Genomic DNA, 14,980 nt, shown 5'->3' with positions numbered 1-14,980 from the left:
TTATTTGTTTACAATTTTTCTGTAAATATTCAATAAACCACTTCCATTCTTTTATAATAAAAAATTGTTATCTTGATTGTTATTATTCTGGCAAGTTTCGCCATTTCTGCATATCCCGTAAGTTTTTGTATCCATTCTTCCTTTGCTTCTTCTTTCCATTTTGGGGCAAATAACATTCTTGCCACTGTAGTAGCACACATGAATAGCGGTTTACGTTTTAATCCATTCCCCAATTCATCAAACCCTGGTATTTATTAATCTCTAGGGTTTAGGGGTTCTGTATATACAGTTGTACTGCGGTTGCGGACGGGATCTGTTCCGGAGGTCCGGTCAGATCCTGAGGTTTCCGCAACCTGAGGACCATATGTATGCACGGCGAAACCCAGTTAAATACTTCCAGGTTTGCCGCGCATGCATCCCAAAGTTTACGTAACCAGAGGGTTAAGTAAACGGAGGTATGGCTGTATAAATTCTTTCTTATACACATACCCGCACTTCCCTCGATTCCCCCCTTTTGCATCACTTTATTTCTTTATAATTGAAATTCTTCCAGTAAAAATATTAAAACAGTGGTACCCTGGATACGAACGGGATCCATTCCAGAGTTCTGTTCGCATCCTGAAGCGAATGTAACATGCGACTGCATGTCTGCAGGTTGTGTTTCGCCGCTTCCGCGGATGTGCATGACGTCATTTTGAACACCTGCGCATGTGCAAGTGGAGAAACCCTGAAGTAACGTGTTCTGTTACTTCCTGGTCACCGCAGAGCGCAACTTGAAAACACTTAACCTAAAGCGTATTCATCCCGAGGTATGACTGTAAAAAACAGGCCCCTGCCTGCCCTCTTACCGATGGTGACAGTGTAGATGGAGTTGGCATAGCCATCATAGTTGCAATTGTCATTGTGCTGCCCTCCGTTCCCACTGGCCACCACAAAGATACTGCCAAAGCCCTGGCGGCCGGCCATCACCCCATGCTGCAAAGCGGCCTGAAAGGTAAAGGGGTAGGTTAGCTGAGTGAGCAGGGGCGACCTTGCCTCACCCCCTCAAAGTGCAGGGCATCCCCCCGGCCCCCTTGCTGAAGAACGTCCCGCAAGGACAATGGGTCTGTGACAGGGAAAGCCCACAGAACAGGGATCCTAGACCTTTCAGCTCCCTCAAAATCTGTGCATGCGATCCTGTGGCTCACAGCCAATCGCATGCAGCAGTGCTGCTTCCCTCCTCCTGAGCCACCCTGTAAGGCCCAGTGTTCTCCAGGTCTCTCGGGCCGGCAGGGAAGGAGATGGCAGAACTCGAACTCCGTACCTTCCCAAGCTGGTGAGGACCATCCACGGTTTTGCCATCGTCATCGGGGCCCCAGCTGCAAAGGGAAATGCCAGAAAACAGAACTTAGGTAGATCTAACTGTTGGAGATGCAATAGGGATAATGCTTTTCTAAAACGTATGTTTTTCCATTGTCCTATATCAAAAGATTTTTGGTAGATGCTACCTGAAACTATCAACAGAACAAAATAAAAAAAATTCCTTCTAGTAGCACCTTAGAGACCAACCACCATAGATTCCGGTGTATAAGACGACTTTTTAACCCCGAAAAATCCTCTAAAAAGTTGGGGGTCGGCTTATACGCCGGGTATGGGTTTGCCGGGCAGTGGCAGTGGACGGCAGGTTCCGCGCTGGAACCTTAGCGATGCTAAGCCGGCTTTGTTGGGCAGCTTCCTTCTGGTGCAGAGCCCACTGCCCACTGCCGCTGCTCAGAGAAGCTGCCGCGTATAAGACTGGGCGTATAAGTCGACCCCCCAAATTGGCAGGTGCCAATTTGGGGGGTCGACTTATACGCCCAGTTGCCTAATATGCCGGAATCTATGGTAATTTTGTTACTGGTATGAGCTCTCATGTGCATGCACACTTCTTCAGATACAGATGTGTATCTGAAGAAGTCTGCATGCGCATGAAAGCTCATACCAATAACAAACTTAGTTGGTCTCTAAGGTGCTACTGGAAGGAGTTTTTTTATTTTGTTTTGACTACGGCAGACCAACACAGCTACCTACCTGTAAGTATCAACAGAACTGTATGGAACAACCTTACATTTACAGAGCAAAATCTTCTCTGGCATTATATACCCAGCACATGGAACCTTACAAAAGGACAATATGAGTGGATTCTCTGTGCCCTTACCACACAGCAAAAAAGACTGATACTGATAAACTGGAAAAATAAAAATGCAGCTGCCTTCTATGATTGGATTGAAGACTTATACAAACTCGCAACATAGGAACAACTTGCATATAAACGCAGACTTGCCATGGTCAAATTCAATGACATTTGGAATCCATTCTTACAAATACAGTGGTACCTCGGGTTAAGAACTTAATTCGTTCTGGAGGTCTGTTCTTAACCTGAAACTGTTCTTAACCTGAGGTACTATTTTAGGTAATGGGGTCTCCCGCTGCTGCGCAATTTCTGTTCTCATCCTGAAGCAAAGTTCTTAACCCAAGGTACTATTTCTGGGTTAGTGGAGTCTGTAACCTGAAGCATCTGTAACCCAAAGTACCACTGTACTGTAATAGGTTAAGATCTGGTAAACTACAATAACAACCTTTAATGTATAGTTTTGGGGTTTCCCCCTCCCCCCTTTATTTTCCCTTCTACATGGGTTCTGTTTCTCTTGTTCTTGTTCTCTCTTTTATTTACGTCTCACAATATTTAGTACGCATATGATTTTGTGCTTTTTGAACTTTCAATAAAGATGTTTAAAACTGAAAAACAACAACAACAACCTGGGATACCAGGCATTCCTGGAAGTGGCAGGCCAGGGCAACAGAACCCCCTTTCCCACTTCCATGGGGTCACACAGGCTCTGCAGTGAGTGAACAGGATTCCCCTTTCTCTCCATCAAAACTGACCCAACAGCTCCAACAGCCTGCAGGGGAGTCTGTAGGAAAAAGGAAGTGGCTGCTGCTGCCCTGGGTGATGCAATTTCCGGGGACGCCACCAAGCATCTAGCAAACCAGCCCTTCTGCAATTGAGACCAGAGCCTGCAGCACGGACTTTACCCACAAAGGGGACTCGGTTCACATCCCTGTGATCAAAGCCCTCCCCCCAAAGCTTCTTATTTATTTGCTGTTCTTCCAGCACTGACCTGCAGCTGTAGATGTCGTTGATTTGATAGTGCTTGTTGAAAGCCACAGCTTCCATGCTGTCGGTGAGAGGCCCGTCCAGCACTCGGATCCCTGCACAGACAAGACAGGTAAGGCAAGGGTAGGAGAGACCTGGCAAGCAGTTCAGACACACACAGGGACAGAGGCTTCCAGTGCCATCCCAGAGCAAGGAGGCCTGTGTTCAAGTCTTGCTTCAGCCCAGGACACTGGCTGCTGCGGGAAAGTGGCTTTCTCCCTCTCAGCCCCTCCAGCTGTAAAATGGGAATAAAAGTAACACACTGTCCTTTGAAGGTGACTCGGAAACTACAGCTAACGCAGAAGGGGGCAGCTAGACTGGTGATGGCAGCAGCCCCCAACATCATATAACAAGGGTCCCAAAAGACCTACATTGGCTCCCAGTACGTTTCAGAGCACAGTTCAAAGGAATAATGCCAACCTTTAAAGCCCTAACAGCCTCAGCCCTGTATACCTGAAGGAGCGTCTCCAACCCCATTGTTCAGCCTGGACACTGAGGTCCAGCTCCGAGGGCCTTCTGGTGGCTCCCTCAATGCAAGAAGTGAAGCTACAGGGCCTTCTCAGTAGTGGCACCCCACCCTGTGGAACACCCTCTCATCAGATGCCAAGGAGATAAGTAACTATACAATTATGCAACCTTTAGAAGACGTCTGAAGGCAGCCCTGTATGAGGAAGTTTTTAATGTTTGATGTTTTATGATGTTTCTGTATATACTGGAAGCCGCCCAGAGTGGCTGAGGAAACCCAGTCAGATGGGCAGGGTACAAATAATAAAATTATTATTATTATTATTATTACTGCTACTACTACTACTACTACTCTCAGGCAGGCAAGCAAGAGGGGTCCCTGCAGTTGCAAGGGATGCTCCAGCCAGGTAACATCACTAGAGGAGGGCCAGTAAAGGAGCCAGTGAGGGGTGTGGCTTGAGGAAGGTGCATGGCCTGCACAGTCCGGAGGCCGAGAGAGAGGGGGATGTTGGGCTGCATTTGGCCCGCAGGTTGAAGGTTCCCCACCCCTGGGCTATTTAAGCAGTGACTAGCAATGATGTGTCTTCGGAGTGAAAGTGGATCTGGTGGAAGCCACACCTGCTAAACCATAAAAGGAAGTTGGGAGAACTTATTCTCACCTGCTGAGCTGATCCCAGACTGTGTGTGTGTCTCTTACAAGAAAAAAGGGAAGGGATGGAGTCAGGAGGTCAGAGGAGCAGCAAGGAGAGCTGGGCTGGGATCTGCCCTGCTTACCTCCACCCCCCTGGAATTCCTGTTTCCACCATCAAGGTGGGATGTGTTCAGCTGCCACCCAGCTCCACTTCCATCTAAACCACTTGCAAAACGCCAAGCGATCTTTTCGGCCATCAGACACCCCGTGTAATGCACCAATTTCATACTGTCAAACCGTGAATGTCTGCAGCTACATTTGGTTTTTTTCAAGCCACAAACCTCCCACAGGGAGAGCAAACAGACGCACTTGATCCGGAACCACGTTCCCAATGAACCAGAGAGCTGCTAATTGAGCCAATTTGCATGGGAAGTCTAGACCGGCAGTGAGAAAACATCGCTGCAGATGGGAGCTGCCTGCCCGGCTCAGCGGCAGAACAAACATCCTTCGTTCTCTGCGGTTCGGGGAGCTGCAAGCACAGCAGTTACTGCCTCACCAGTAAGGGAGGGGCCCACAAACAAGCCCCCGAGGCTCAGCCAGGCTCCCCTCTCGCACTGCATTTGCCAGTCTGCTCTCAGAGCACCACTCAGAGTGTTTGTGCAGTTCCAGTTTGCACTGAAGAGGAACGCATGCACCACACACCCTCGAAAGCCTGTGAAGCAAAGCAACCTATGCTCTGAACAAAGGGGGGGTGTCCTGCTCTCCCCACAAGATTATCTTGGGATAGGGAGAAGACGCCACCTGCTGTCCATAGAGGAGAATGGCAGCCTATGACTTTCAGGCTTGTTGACACCCTCCCTCGCTTTCCACAGTAATGGCAAATACTGTGCTGAAGCCAAAAGGTTAGGGTTGCCATATATTGAAGAGCCAAAAAAAGGACACATTTGCCAACTCCTGCTTTTAACTATGGATTGCTTTGATGGCTCTCGTTTTAAATAAAGGTAAAGGGACCCATCATTAGGTCCAGTCGTGGCCGACTCTGGGGTTGCGGCGCTCATCTCGCTTTATTGGCCGAGGGAGCCGGCATACAGCTTCCGGGTCACGTGGCCAGCATGACTAAGCCGCTTCTGGCGAACCAGAGCAGCGCACGGAAACACCGTTTACCTTCCCACTGGAGCGGTACCTATTTATCTACTTGCACTTTGACGTGCTTTCAAACTGCTAGGTTGGCAGGAGCAGGGACCGAGCAACGGGAGCTCACCCCATCACGGGGATTCGAACCGCCGACCTTCTGATTGGCAAGTCCTAGGCTCTGTGGTTTAACCCACAGCGCCACCTGTGTCTCGTTTTAAATACCCCTATTTAAAAATATGTTGGCTATAGCAGCTGAGATATATTGATAGCAGGAATGTTCTCAACTTTCAACAACAAAGTAAGTATAATAATATTGCTCCCTCACTCACCACGTGAAAGTATTTGGACTCATGTTCACATCTTTGTGAACATAAGTGTGCACAGAACAATTTATTGAACTGTTGAACATAGACATATGGACACTCCTGAAAGGCAGGGGGATGTGAACTCTTGCCCTCCCAGGCTCCTACTCCAAGATCTTGTAGCTGAGCCAGTGTCCTTTTAGTTCAGCCACAAGAGAAAGGATTTATACAGTACAGTCGTAGCTTGGATCCCAAACTCCTTGGGAGTCAAATGTTTTGCCCCCCTGAACGCTGAAAACCTGGAAGTGAGTGTTCTGGTTTGCGAACGTTCTTTGGAAATCGAACGTCCAATGTGATTTAGGTGGCTTACGATTGTGTGCAGGAAGCTCCTGCAGCCGATCGGAAGCTGCGCCTTGGTTGTTGAATGTTTTCAGAAGTTGAACAGATTTCCAGAACGGATTCCGTTCAACAACCAAGGTACGACCGTACGTAGCTAGTTCAAGATACTGCTCTGCTGCAATTCTCTGCTGTGGGCAAGCTTAGCTGGGTCCCTTAGATTTGAGTCTAATGCACTAAAAAAAAATTTCTTGGGTTACTGTAAACACAAGAACCAAACAGAAAAACCTCCGTACATTTTGCCAGATTTTAAAAATCCACCCTGAAAAAGAGGGGGGGGGGGACATATGGCAACCAGACCTGAAAAGAGGACGTGTCCTGGAAAAAGAGGACATATGGCAACCCTACAAAAGGGTTCCAGGGGTGAGGATGCCGTCACATGCTGAGCTACAGGTGAGAGCTGAATGCAGGGTAGGGACCAGACAAACTACCCCAAAAGGAGCAACATGTCTCCCACCAGAAAAACTACTCGTCCCCTAACACCCCATACAGCCCTGTATGCCCTGTAGTAATGTCACTATTATGCCCATATGTGTGTATGTGTAAACATGCAGGGGTCCGTGGGTGTTAAGGGAACAATGGCTGGCTTAAGGTCACCTCGTGAGTTCACGGCAGAGGTAACCATGAGGGGAAATGGGGACCTCCTGGCTCACAGCTCACGCTCTTCCACAGCAGCCTTTGGGACACTGCTTTGCCTGCAGAAATGCAAGCCAGCTGAATCCCACCCACTTTCCTTGCAGCAACTGAGCAGAGTCCAACCCAAACAGAGGAACACCGGAAGCTGACTCTTCTTCCAAGTCAGATTGCCAGCCCATCTAGCTCAGTGCGTTCCACACTGGCTGGCAGAGGCTCTCTAGAATGTCAGGCAAGAGATTCTCTCCCTGCAGATTCCAATTGGGCAATGCTCTGGCACTGAGCCGCAGCAGCTCTCCCCTGCCATCGGGTGCCAGTACCTGCAATTCGGCTGCCATAGGCAACGCCCACAGCACAGAAGCTGTTGTTGGAGACGGCTGCGATCTCCCCAGCACAACGGGTCCCATGATGGTTGCCATTTTCCTCGTCCGGGTGGGGCATGGGGTCTGGGTCGTTGGAGTTCAAGTCATAGCTGCCTTCAGGGCTCTGAAAGAGACCAAGACCCAGAGTTGAGAGTCATTTTTCCTGGGAGTGCGAGGGTAACTGCAGCTGGGGAACAAAGTACTCAGGACTCAACAAACATCAGTTGCTCTCCCCACCCTGCCCCCAACTCTCCCCTGCCCCTTCTTTCCTGCTTTATTGTGATTTTGTTGCCTACAATAATTGCACTTTTAATCCTTGTAGGCTCTTGTTCCCAGAAGGGCTAATCTTTTAATTAAATAAAAAATGGTTGAACCGCATAATTTCCTGACAGAAAATCATCCGAGGAGTTGATGGAAGTCCAAAATATTGTATAAGATGAGAAGTTATGTTGTATGACTGTTGACTGTTGGAACTGATATGTTAAAAAATTAATAAAAATGTGTGTGTGTGTGTGTGTGTGTAATTTCCTAAGTGAGAAATCATGTTTATTTATTTAATTTATTAAATTTATGCACCGTGCCTCATCACAAGATCTCAGGCCGGTTCACGGAATAAAATACAAGATAAAAACACAAATAAATAAATTGAAAACAAAAACAACAGGCACATTTAAAAGGCTGTAGAATATTAAGCAATCAGCTTCCACCTCAAGCCAAGACCCTGATCTAAGGCAGCAGGTGCTGCTTCTGGGCTCAGGATAAGACGGGAACAAGCATTTGGGTAATCTGTGGCTGGCCCAGGAAACCGCCATCAGCCACCATTGGGTGCTTTGCGTCAGAGTCACAATCCCTGCCCCCTTCCATTTCAAAGAGGAAGCTGAACAGGACAGGGCAGGAAATGTGAGTTGTGACCAGTGCTATTTTTCTAGAAAAAGAGGTGTCAGAATTCACCATGAATGCCTCCCTTGTTCTTTTATACAGTCATAAGGTAAAGGTAAAGGGACCCCTGACCATTAGCTCCAGTCGGGGCCGACTTTGGGGTTGCGGCGCTCATCTCGCTTTATTGGCCGAGGGAGCCGGCATGTGGCCAGCATGACTAAGCCGCTTCTGGCAAACCAGAGCAGTGCACGGAAACACCTTTTACCTTCCCGCCGAAGCGGTACCTATTTATCTACTTGCACCTTGATGTGCTTTCGAACTGCTAGGTTCGCAGGAGCAGGGACCGAGCAACGGGAGCTCACCCCGTCGCGAGGATTCAAACCGCCGACCTTCTGATTGGCAAGTCCTAGGCTCTGTGGTTTAACCCACAGCGCCACCCGCGTCGGGTTAAATGTGCTTCGGGTTGCGCTCCGCGGCGAACCGGAAGTAACAGAACGCGTTACTTCCGGGTTTCGCCACTCATGCATGCGCAGATGGTCAAAATGATGTCGTGCGCATGCGCGGAAGTGGCGAATCGCAACCCGCGCATGCGCAGACAAGGGTTGAATTCGCTTCTGAATGCGAACGGGGCTCCGGAACGGAAGCCAGGTAGGTTGCTGCCTGCTGGATCCAGATGGTTGAGTCTTAAAGGCCAAGTGTCCTCTTCTGCAGCCCAGCCAAGGCCAGGAGGCAAACCTCTCGCACCTCTAAGGTAGTTCTGGGCGATATCTGGTTTTCAACATCACGATATATCACCAGCTAAACATTGCAATATACAGTGGTACCTTGGGTTAAGTACTTAATTCGTTCCAGAGTTCCGTTCTTAACCTGAAACTGTTCTTAACTTGAAGCACCACTTTAGCTAATGAGGCCTCCTGCTGCCGCCGCGCCGCCAATGCACAATTTCTGTTCTCATCCTGAAGCAAAGTTCTTAACCCGAGGTACTATTTCTGGGTCAGCGGAGTCTGTAACCTGAAGCGTCTGTAACCCGAGGTACCACTGTAACGCAAAATCACATTGCCGAAGGATCGAACTCTACAGCGCCATCTGGTGTCGCAGTGTTATAATGCATTTTAAACACTTTTTTAAAAAAATAACGTTGCTGAGTTCAATGTCTGAAATAAGGATAGAGCTTTGTAGAAACATTGGCTGGCTTCACGCTTTTCCCCACATTGCGATTTTTGCATAAGCACACACACACTATGATTCGCAATACATTGCCAGGTATGAAACAGATATCACAATATGGACTTCAAACCAGGTTGGGATGATATATTAATATGTCACCCAGCCCTACTCTAAGGCTCCAGCTGGGTCCTAACTCTCCAAGCCCAGCCCAGGCAGCTGTGGTGCCCCAAAGGGAAGGTGGTAGCATCAGCTACTCACGTAGTTGGGCTGGATGTCTTTGATGGTGTGCTCCACCCCGTCATCCACCACGACCACTGTCACGCCCTGGCCAGTGACATTCCTCTCCCAGACGCCCGTCACATTGATGTCCATCCCAGGGCTCTTGCGGTTGTTCTAGGCCAGGAGACAGAAGGGAGGCACAACGTTCAGAAGGCACAGCGAAGAGGCAAGCCAACATGCACACACAGGAGCAGATCCTGGGTTTGCTGCAGATGTCATGGACCGGTTGGATGCAGAGGAACGGTGGGAGGAACCAGCTGGGGAGCCCCCAAGGGAAGAAGGCTCAGAGTCCAGGGAATGGTGGTGGGATGATGATGAGCGGTCAGAGGAAGAAGACTGGGAAGAGGAGGCATTGGCAGTGGAAGAGTAACAGGGCTTAGTGAGCAGGGAGAGTCTGTAGCAGAGAGAAGTCCAGAATCAGAGGCAGAAGTGGAAGCAGGAGAGTGGGATGAGGCACAGATGAGTCAGGCTGGTGAAGAAACATGGGTGTCTCCTCCTCTCCTGCTGCAACAAGCTCCCCTCCCCGCTGGTCTCCCAGGACCAGAAGAGGCATGAAACAGGAGGAGCAAAGGCAGGAACATAGATGCAGCCTCTGATTGCTTGGGGAGAAAACCCTAGAGAGGAGAGGACAGGCAGGTGTAGAGAGGCAGGGACCTTCAGTCTTGGCAACTGTTTCATGGGGGGGAAACCTACCAGGGATGGGTTGCTGTGCTCATTAGGCCTGACACTCCTGTTCCAATCATGGTTCTGATAATAAAGAGGTACCGTATTTTTCGCTCCATAAGACACACTTTTTTCCTCTTAAAATCTAAGGGGAAATGTCTTTGCGTCTTATGGAGCGAATGTGTGGTCCCTGGGCCTGGGTACAAACAGACCCGGGCTTCCCCCACCAGCCCCACAAGCCCTGGGGAAGCTTCGCGCGGCTATCCCTGGCTTTTGCAGGAGGTGGGGGAAGGGACAGAGCGAGGCTCTCTCACTTCCCCTACCTCCCATAAAAGTCCCCAAGAGTGTGTGTGTGGCTTTTGGGGGCTTTCCCCTCCTCCCTCCTCGGGGAAAAGCCTGCAAGCGCCGCACACACGCTCCACGCGGCTCATGAAAGGGAGCGCTGAGCTGGGCCTGGGGTGCATACAGGCTCTGCTCAGTGCTCCCTTTAAATAATATTTTTTTTCTTGAATTCTCCCCCAAAAACTATGGTCAGGTGTGCCTTATGGAGCGAAAAATACGGTAACTACAACTCACTTTGTATGATTTTCTGCTGCCCACTCCTGTGAGTAGACAGTAAGGAAATAGCTCAAAGGCCACCTCCTGATTTCACTCAAGTACTGGGGCTCATTATATGTACCCTGAAACACAGGTGCCGAGTCCCCGAAGCTGGGGGTGCCCTGGCTCCCATAACATTTAAAATGGCGGGGGCAGGCACTCATAAAGTGTGGCGCAGCTGCAAATGCATGTCACAAGGTGCATGCTTGCTACATCACCATGTCCCCAACGTGCATGCACTACATCACCGTGCCACGACACATGCTCAAGTGACATCAGCACGCTGGGGTTGTGACGATGTAACACACATGGCCCCGGCACACGACGCCACATGGCCCCAGGCACCCATGCTTGCGGGGGCAAGCTGGCACTGCTCCCCTGCAATGGGATGGGTGAAGAACCTGAGGGGGACCTCCAGATACTGCTGGACCACAACTCCCATCAACCTTGTACATTGTCCAGGGGTTGATGGGAGTTGTAGTCTGACATTGCCTAGAGCAGGCTTCCTCAACTTCGGCCCTCCAGATGTTTACAACTCCCATGATCCCTAGCTAGCAGGACCAGTGGTCAGGGATTATGGGAACTGTAGTTTCAAAACATCTGGAGGGCCGAGGTTGAGGAAGCCTGTGGCCTAGAGCATGGGTATTTTCTTATGTGCTTCCCTCACTTAGACCTTGAGGTAAAGTCATCTCATCTTCCTGATATTGAGTGCACCATGGCTTCTCGCACTCTGTGGCAGCCTCAGAAAGATGGTGGATAAGGAAGAGAGCCACTATTCCATGGGTAGGCAAACTAAGGCCCGGGGGCCAGATCCGGCCCAATCGCCTTCACAATCTGGCCAGCAGACAGTCCAAGAATCAGAGTTTTTTTACATGAGTGGAATGTGTGCTTTTATTTAAAATGCATCTCTGGGTTATTTGTGGGGCCTGCCTGGTGCTTTTACATGAGTAGAATGTGTCCTTTTATTTAAAATGCATCTCTGAGTTATTTGTGGGGCATAGGAATTTGTTCATTCCTCCCCAAAAAAGAATATAGTCTGGCCCCCCACAATGTCTGAGGGACAATGGACCGGCCCCCTGCTGAAAAGGTTTGCTGACTCCTGGCCTAGAGGGTTACAGGGGAAGGAGCATAGCTGTCAAAGTTTCCCTTTTTAAAAGGGAAATCCCCTTATTCCGAATAGGATTCCTCGCAAGAAAAGGGAAAAGTGCCCTTGGAAGTGGGCAACAGCACCTGATTCCTCCTCTGCCCCACCCAGAGTTCCTGGGCATCAGCTGGAAGCTGTCTTTTTGCCCCTCCCACAAAGCCAGGGGACCCACTCACCAAGTGCCACTGCTGCGGGAACTTGGGGTCGTTAAAGTGCAAGCTGCGCTTGGAGCGTTTCAGAAACCGCTGCTCGGCGTGCCACCTCACGCTGTCGTGCTGTGCAAAGACCGCCTCCGCTGACCGCTGGATGGCCTCCAGGCCGAGGCCCGGTGGGTTTGCCAGCTGGTAGCCAAAGAGGTAGTGGCCTCTGAGCTCCCCGATCCGGCCAATGTTCACGAGGCCGGCCTCCTTGGCCAGTTCCTCCGCCCGCCAGTCCAGCTCCTCCTCAGAGGAAGGGGACCCCTCTGGCACCGTCAAATGCACCGCCCACGTCAGCTCCCCACGGCACTGGGCTGCCCGGCAGGGCTCGGCCCCACGCGGCACTTTTGCTCCACAGGCAAATCCATTTGGCAACAGCAAAGGGATCCAGGCCGGGATCAGCCAAAGGCACATGTGGACAAGCAGTGCGGCCTCCATCATCGCTCTCCATGATGGCTCTGTCCCCCTCCAGGGCGGCATCCGACAGGCGAACTGCAAGGGCAAGGGCAAGGTCAGAACAGCCCCCCTGCTTTCCCCTATGCCTGGCTTGCGTCCAGCCCTAGGAAGAATAGAGGGACTCACTTTGCCCCAAACCCCTGCTGAAACCCATTTACCTTGAGTGCAGAAAGCAGAAAGACCCTGTAGAAAGTGAAACTGAAATGGATTTCCTGTTTGGTATTACTGTAGTAGTGTGGGGGGGGGGGGAGAATGGGGGCAGAGACAGCAGTCAAGCTAGAGAATCTCACCTTTCCACGGGCAGAATGGTTACTAAAGGAGAGCATTTCTGACTCCTGGGCTGCAATGGAGGTCAGGCAAGTTAATGTTTCATCAGCTGATCTTCTTTCTCTCACACACTGTCTGACTTCAGCTTCTGCAATACTCTTTCTTAACCCCTTCCTCCTCCGATTCAGCAGCAGGGAGGTGAGGAAGAATTCCTCTTTACAGTATTACTTTACGGACAACAGCCTGGGAGAAAATGCGCCTGAGTGGATGTTATGCCCAGGAGGCTGCTGCTACTACAACTCCAGAAAGACCTATGATGAGTCTGCTGGCTTTTATTTATGCAAGAAGAAAAATAAGTCACGGCTGCTGGTTCATCTAGCAGGTGTCCTGGTTTGAAAGTGGACTCAACTTTTGGGATGCTATCTTAGATGCTGTTGTGAAGAAAGGATTAACTGGAGCAACAACTCTTAACTCGACTAATATGAGAGATAGGCGATGTTGCCAAGAGAGTGCCCAATAGATACTTTCCAGATTTCTATCACTTAATTTGAAGGCTTCTTGTAGCAAAACAAGGCCACAGAGGTTGTATTTTATATACCTTATCTTTGTATGAAACTTGCAAGCATTACCAAGGCGATCCATTCAGATGAGGTCAGAAGTCTATACCAAAGTTCAAATGTTTCCAAAGTCGAAAGCACTTTAATTTGCATTATTACAGCCTGAAGATGGCAACTCATAGTCTGTTGCATTTGGTTCCTAGGAGTCCGTTATCCATTTGGAGAGAGGTACCCAGAAACTGGTCACCTCAACTAACCCAAGGGGTTTGTCCTGGCCAGAGTCTAGCCAAAGTTCATTCAAAAGACTTGAGGAATCCAAACCAGATGCAAACTTCTGGATTTTGATGCAGCTCCAAACAATGGGACGCGGGTGGCGCTGTGGGTTAAACCACAGGAGTAGGACTTGCCGATCAGAAGGCCGGCGGTTCGAATCCCCGTGACGGGATGAGCTCCCGTTGCTCGGTCCCAGCTCCTGCCAACCTAGCAGTTCGAAAGCATGTCAAAGTGCAAGTAGATAAATAGGTACCACTCCGGTGAGAAGGTAAACAGCGTTTCCGTGCACTGTTCTGGATCGCCAGAAGCGGCTTAGTCATGCTGGCTCCCTCAGCCAGTAAAGCGAGATAAGCGCTGCAACCCCAGAGTCGGTCACGACTGGACCTAATAGTCAGGGGTCCCTTTACCCAGAAACTGGTCGCCTCAACTAACCCAAGGGTTTTGTCCTGGCCAGAGTCTAGTCAAAGTTCATTCAAAAGACCTGAGGCATCAAAACCAGATGCCAACTTCTGGATTTTGATGTAGCTCCAAAAACTGGCAAGTTGCGCTTTTCATCTCCACCTTTTGCCCTCACCTGGACCTTGGCACCTGGAGCTGCACCTGCCCACCAAGATTGCCAGTGACTGGTTGGCAGAAGGAAAGCTCCCTTGTGCCAGCCCTGAAAGAAGAACCAAAGGTGGAAGTGGCAGCCCAATAAGGAAGTCCTGGGACGGGCCTGCTCCTTTAGCACCGGGCTGGCTTCCTTTCACAAACAGGCACTAACAATAGGGTAGCCGGTCAGCCAGTCCCAGCGGGAAAGGAGGAAACCTGGGAAGGGCAGCGGAGGCAGCGGGGGTGAATCTTGTATGTAGTGGCGGGGGCAAGGCTGGCTGTCAAGCCGGGAATTTCTGGATGCAGCCCTATTTCTACTACGTACTTAGCCGGCCCCCTCGAGGTGGCGGGCGGATGGAGCCTTACAAGCATGGGCCACAAAGCGCAGCGCCCCCGGAAGGCAAGTGCTGGGGGTGTGGCCCACCCAGCAACGTCGGCGGCACCCTGGTCTCTCCCCGGGGCTGCTAGCCGACGGCCTCGACGCGTCCCGGGAGCCGGACGGTCCCCGACCGGAGCTGCGGCGCAGGTATCGTGCTGGGCCCGACAGGATCGGCTCAAGCGAGCACCGGGCGCGGAGACAAGCAAGCCGCGCCGAGCGATCCGGAGCAGCTGCTGCACCTACCTCGGCGGCGGCGGAGCGGGGCGCATGGGTCCGGGCGCAGGCGGCGGCAGCGGCCTCGCTCCCCAGGACGCAGCTGCCAGCCCGGCTCCTTCTGCTGCTGCTGCTACTTGCCCGGTTCCGCGCAAAGGCAGCGGCAGCGAGCGAGGTCGGATCCGGCGGGGGCGACCAAGGCGGCGCCACGGCCGGGCGC

General features: G+C 50.8%; 1 protein-coding gene across 2 annotated transcripts in view; it reads right to left on the bottom strand.

Moving 5' to 3' along the window:
• Nucleotides 1-14,972, bottom strand: part of PCSK7 (proprotein convertase subtilisin/kexin type 7) — a 32,125-nt gene extending 17,153 nt beyond the window's left edge. Inside the window, exons 1-7 of one of the 2 annotated variants that reach the window (XM_083713972.1) lie at nucleotides 14,791-14,972; nucleotides 12,004-12,516; nucleotides 9,403-9,537; nucleotides 7,057-7,222; nucleotides 3,141-3,231; nucleotides 1,304-1,358; nucleotides 849-987 (exon numbers count right to left, since the gene is read on the bottom strand). In XM_083713972.1, coding sequence (XP_083570098.1) covers nucleotides 849-987; nucleotides 1,304-1,358; nucleotides 3,141-3,231; nucleotides 7,057-7,222; nucleotides 9,403-9,537; nucleotides 12,004-12,504 — 1,087 coding nt within the window. In that variant the 5' untranslated portion in view covers nucleotides 12,505-12,516; nucleotides 14,791-14,972. Of the gene's footprint in view, nucleotides 1-848; nucleotides 988-1,303; nucleotides 1,359-3,140; nucleotides 3,232-7,056; nucleotides 7,223-9,402; nucleotides 9,538-12,003; nucleotides 12,517-12,770; nucleotides 12,917-14,790 lie in introns of those variants that run through there. The other variant, XM_083713971.1, reaches the window with a different exon arrangement.
• Between the last annotated feature and the right edge of the window lie 8 nt (nucleotides 14,973-14,980).

The sequence above is a fragment of the Podarcis gaigeae genome (assembly GCF_964106915.1).
Source record: "Podarcis gaigeae genome assembly, chromosome: 15".
NCBI classification, from domain to species: Eukaryota; Metazoa; Chordata; class Lepidosauria; order Squamata; family Lacertidae; genus Podarcis; species Podarcis gaigeae.
The sequence above is the reverse complement of the archived record's forward strand: the minus strand, read 5'-3'. Positions and strand labels throughout refer to the sequence as shown.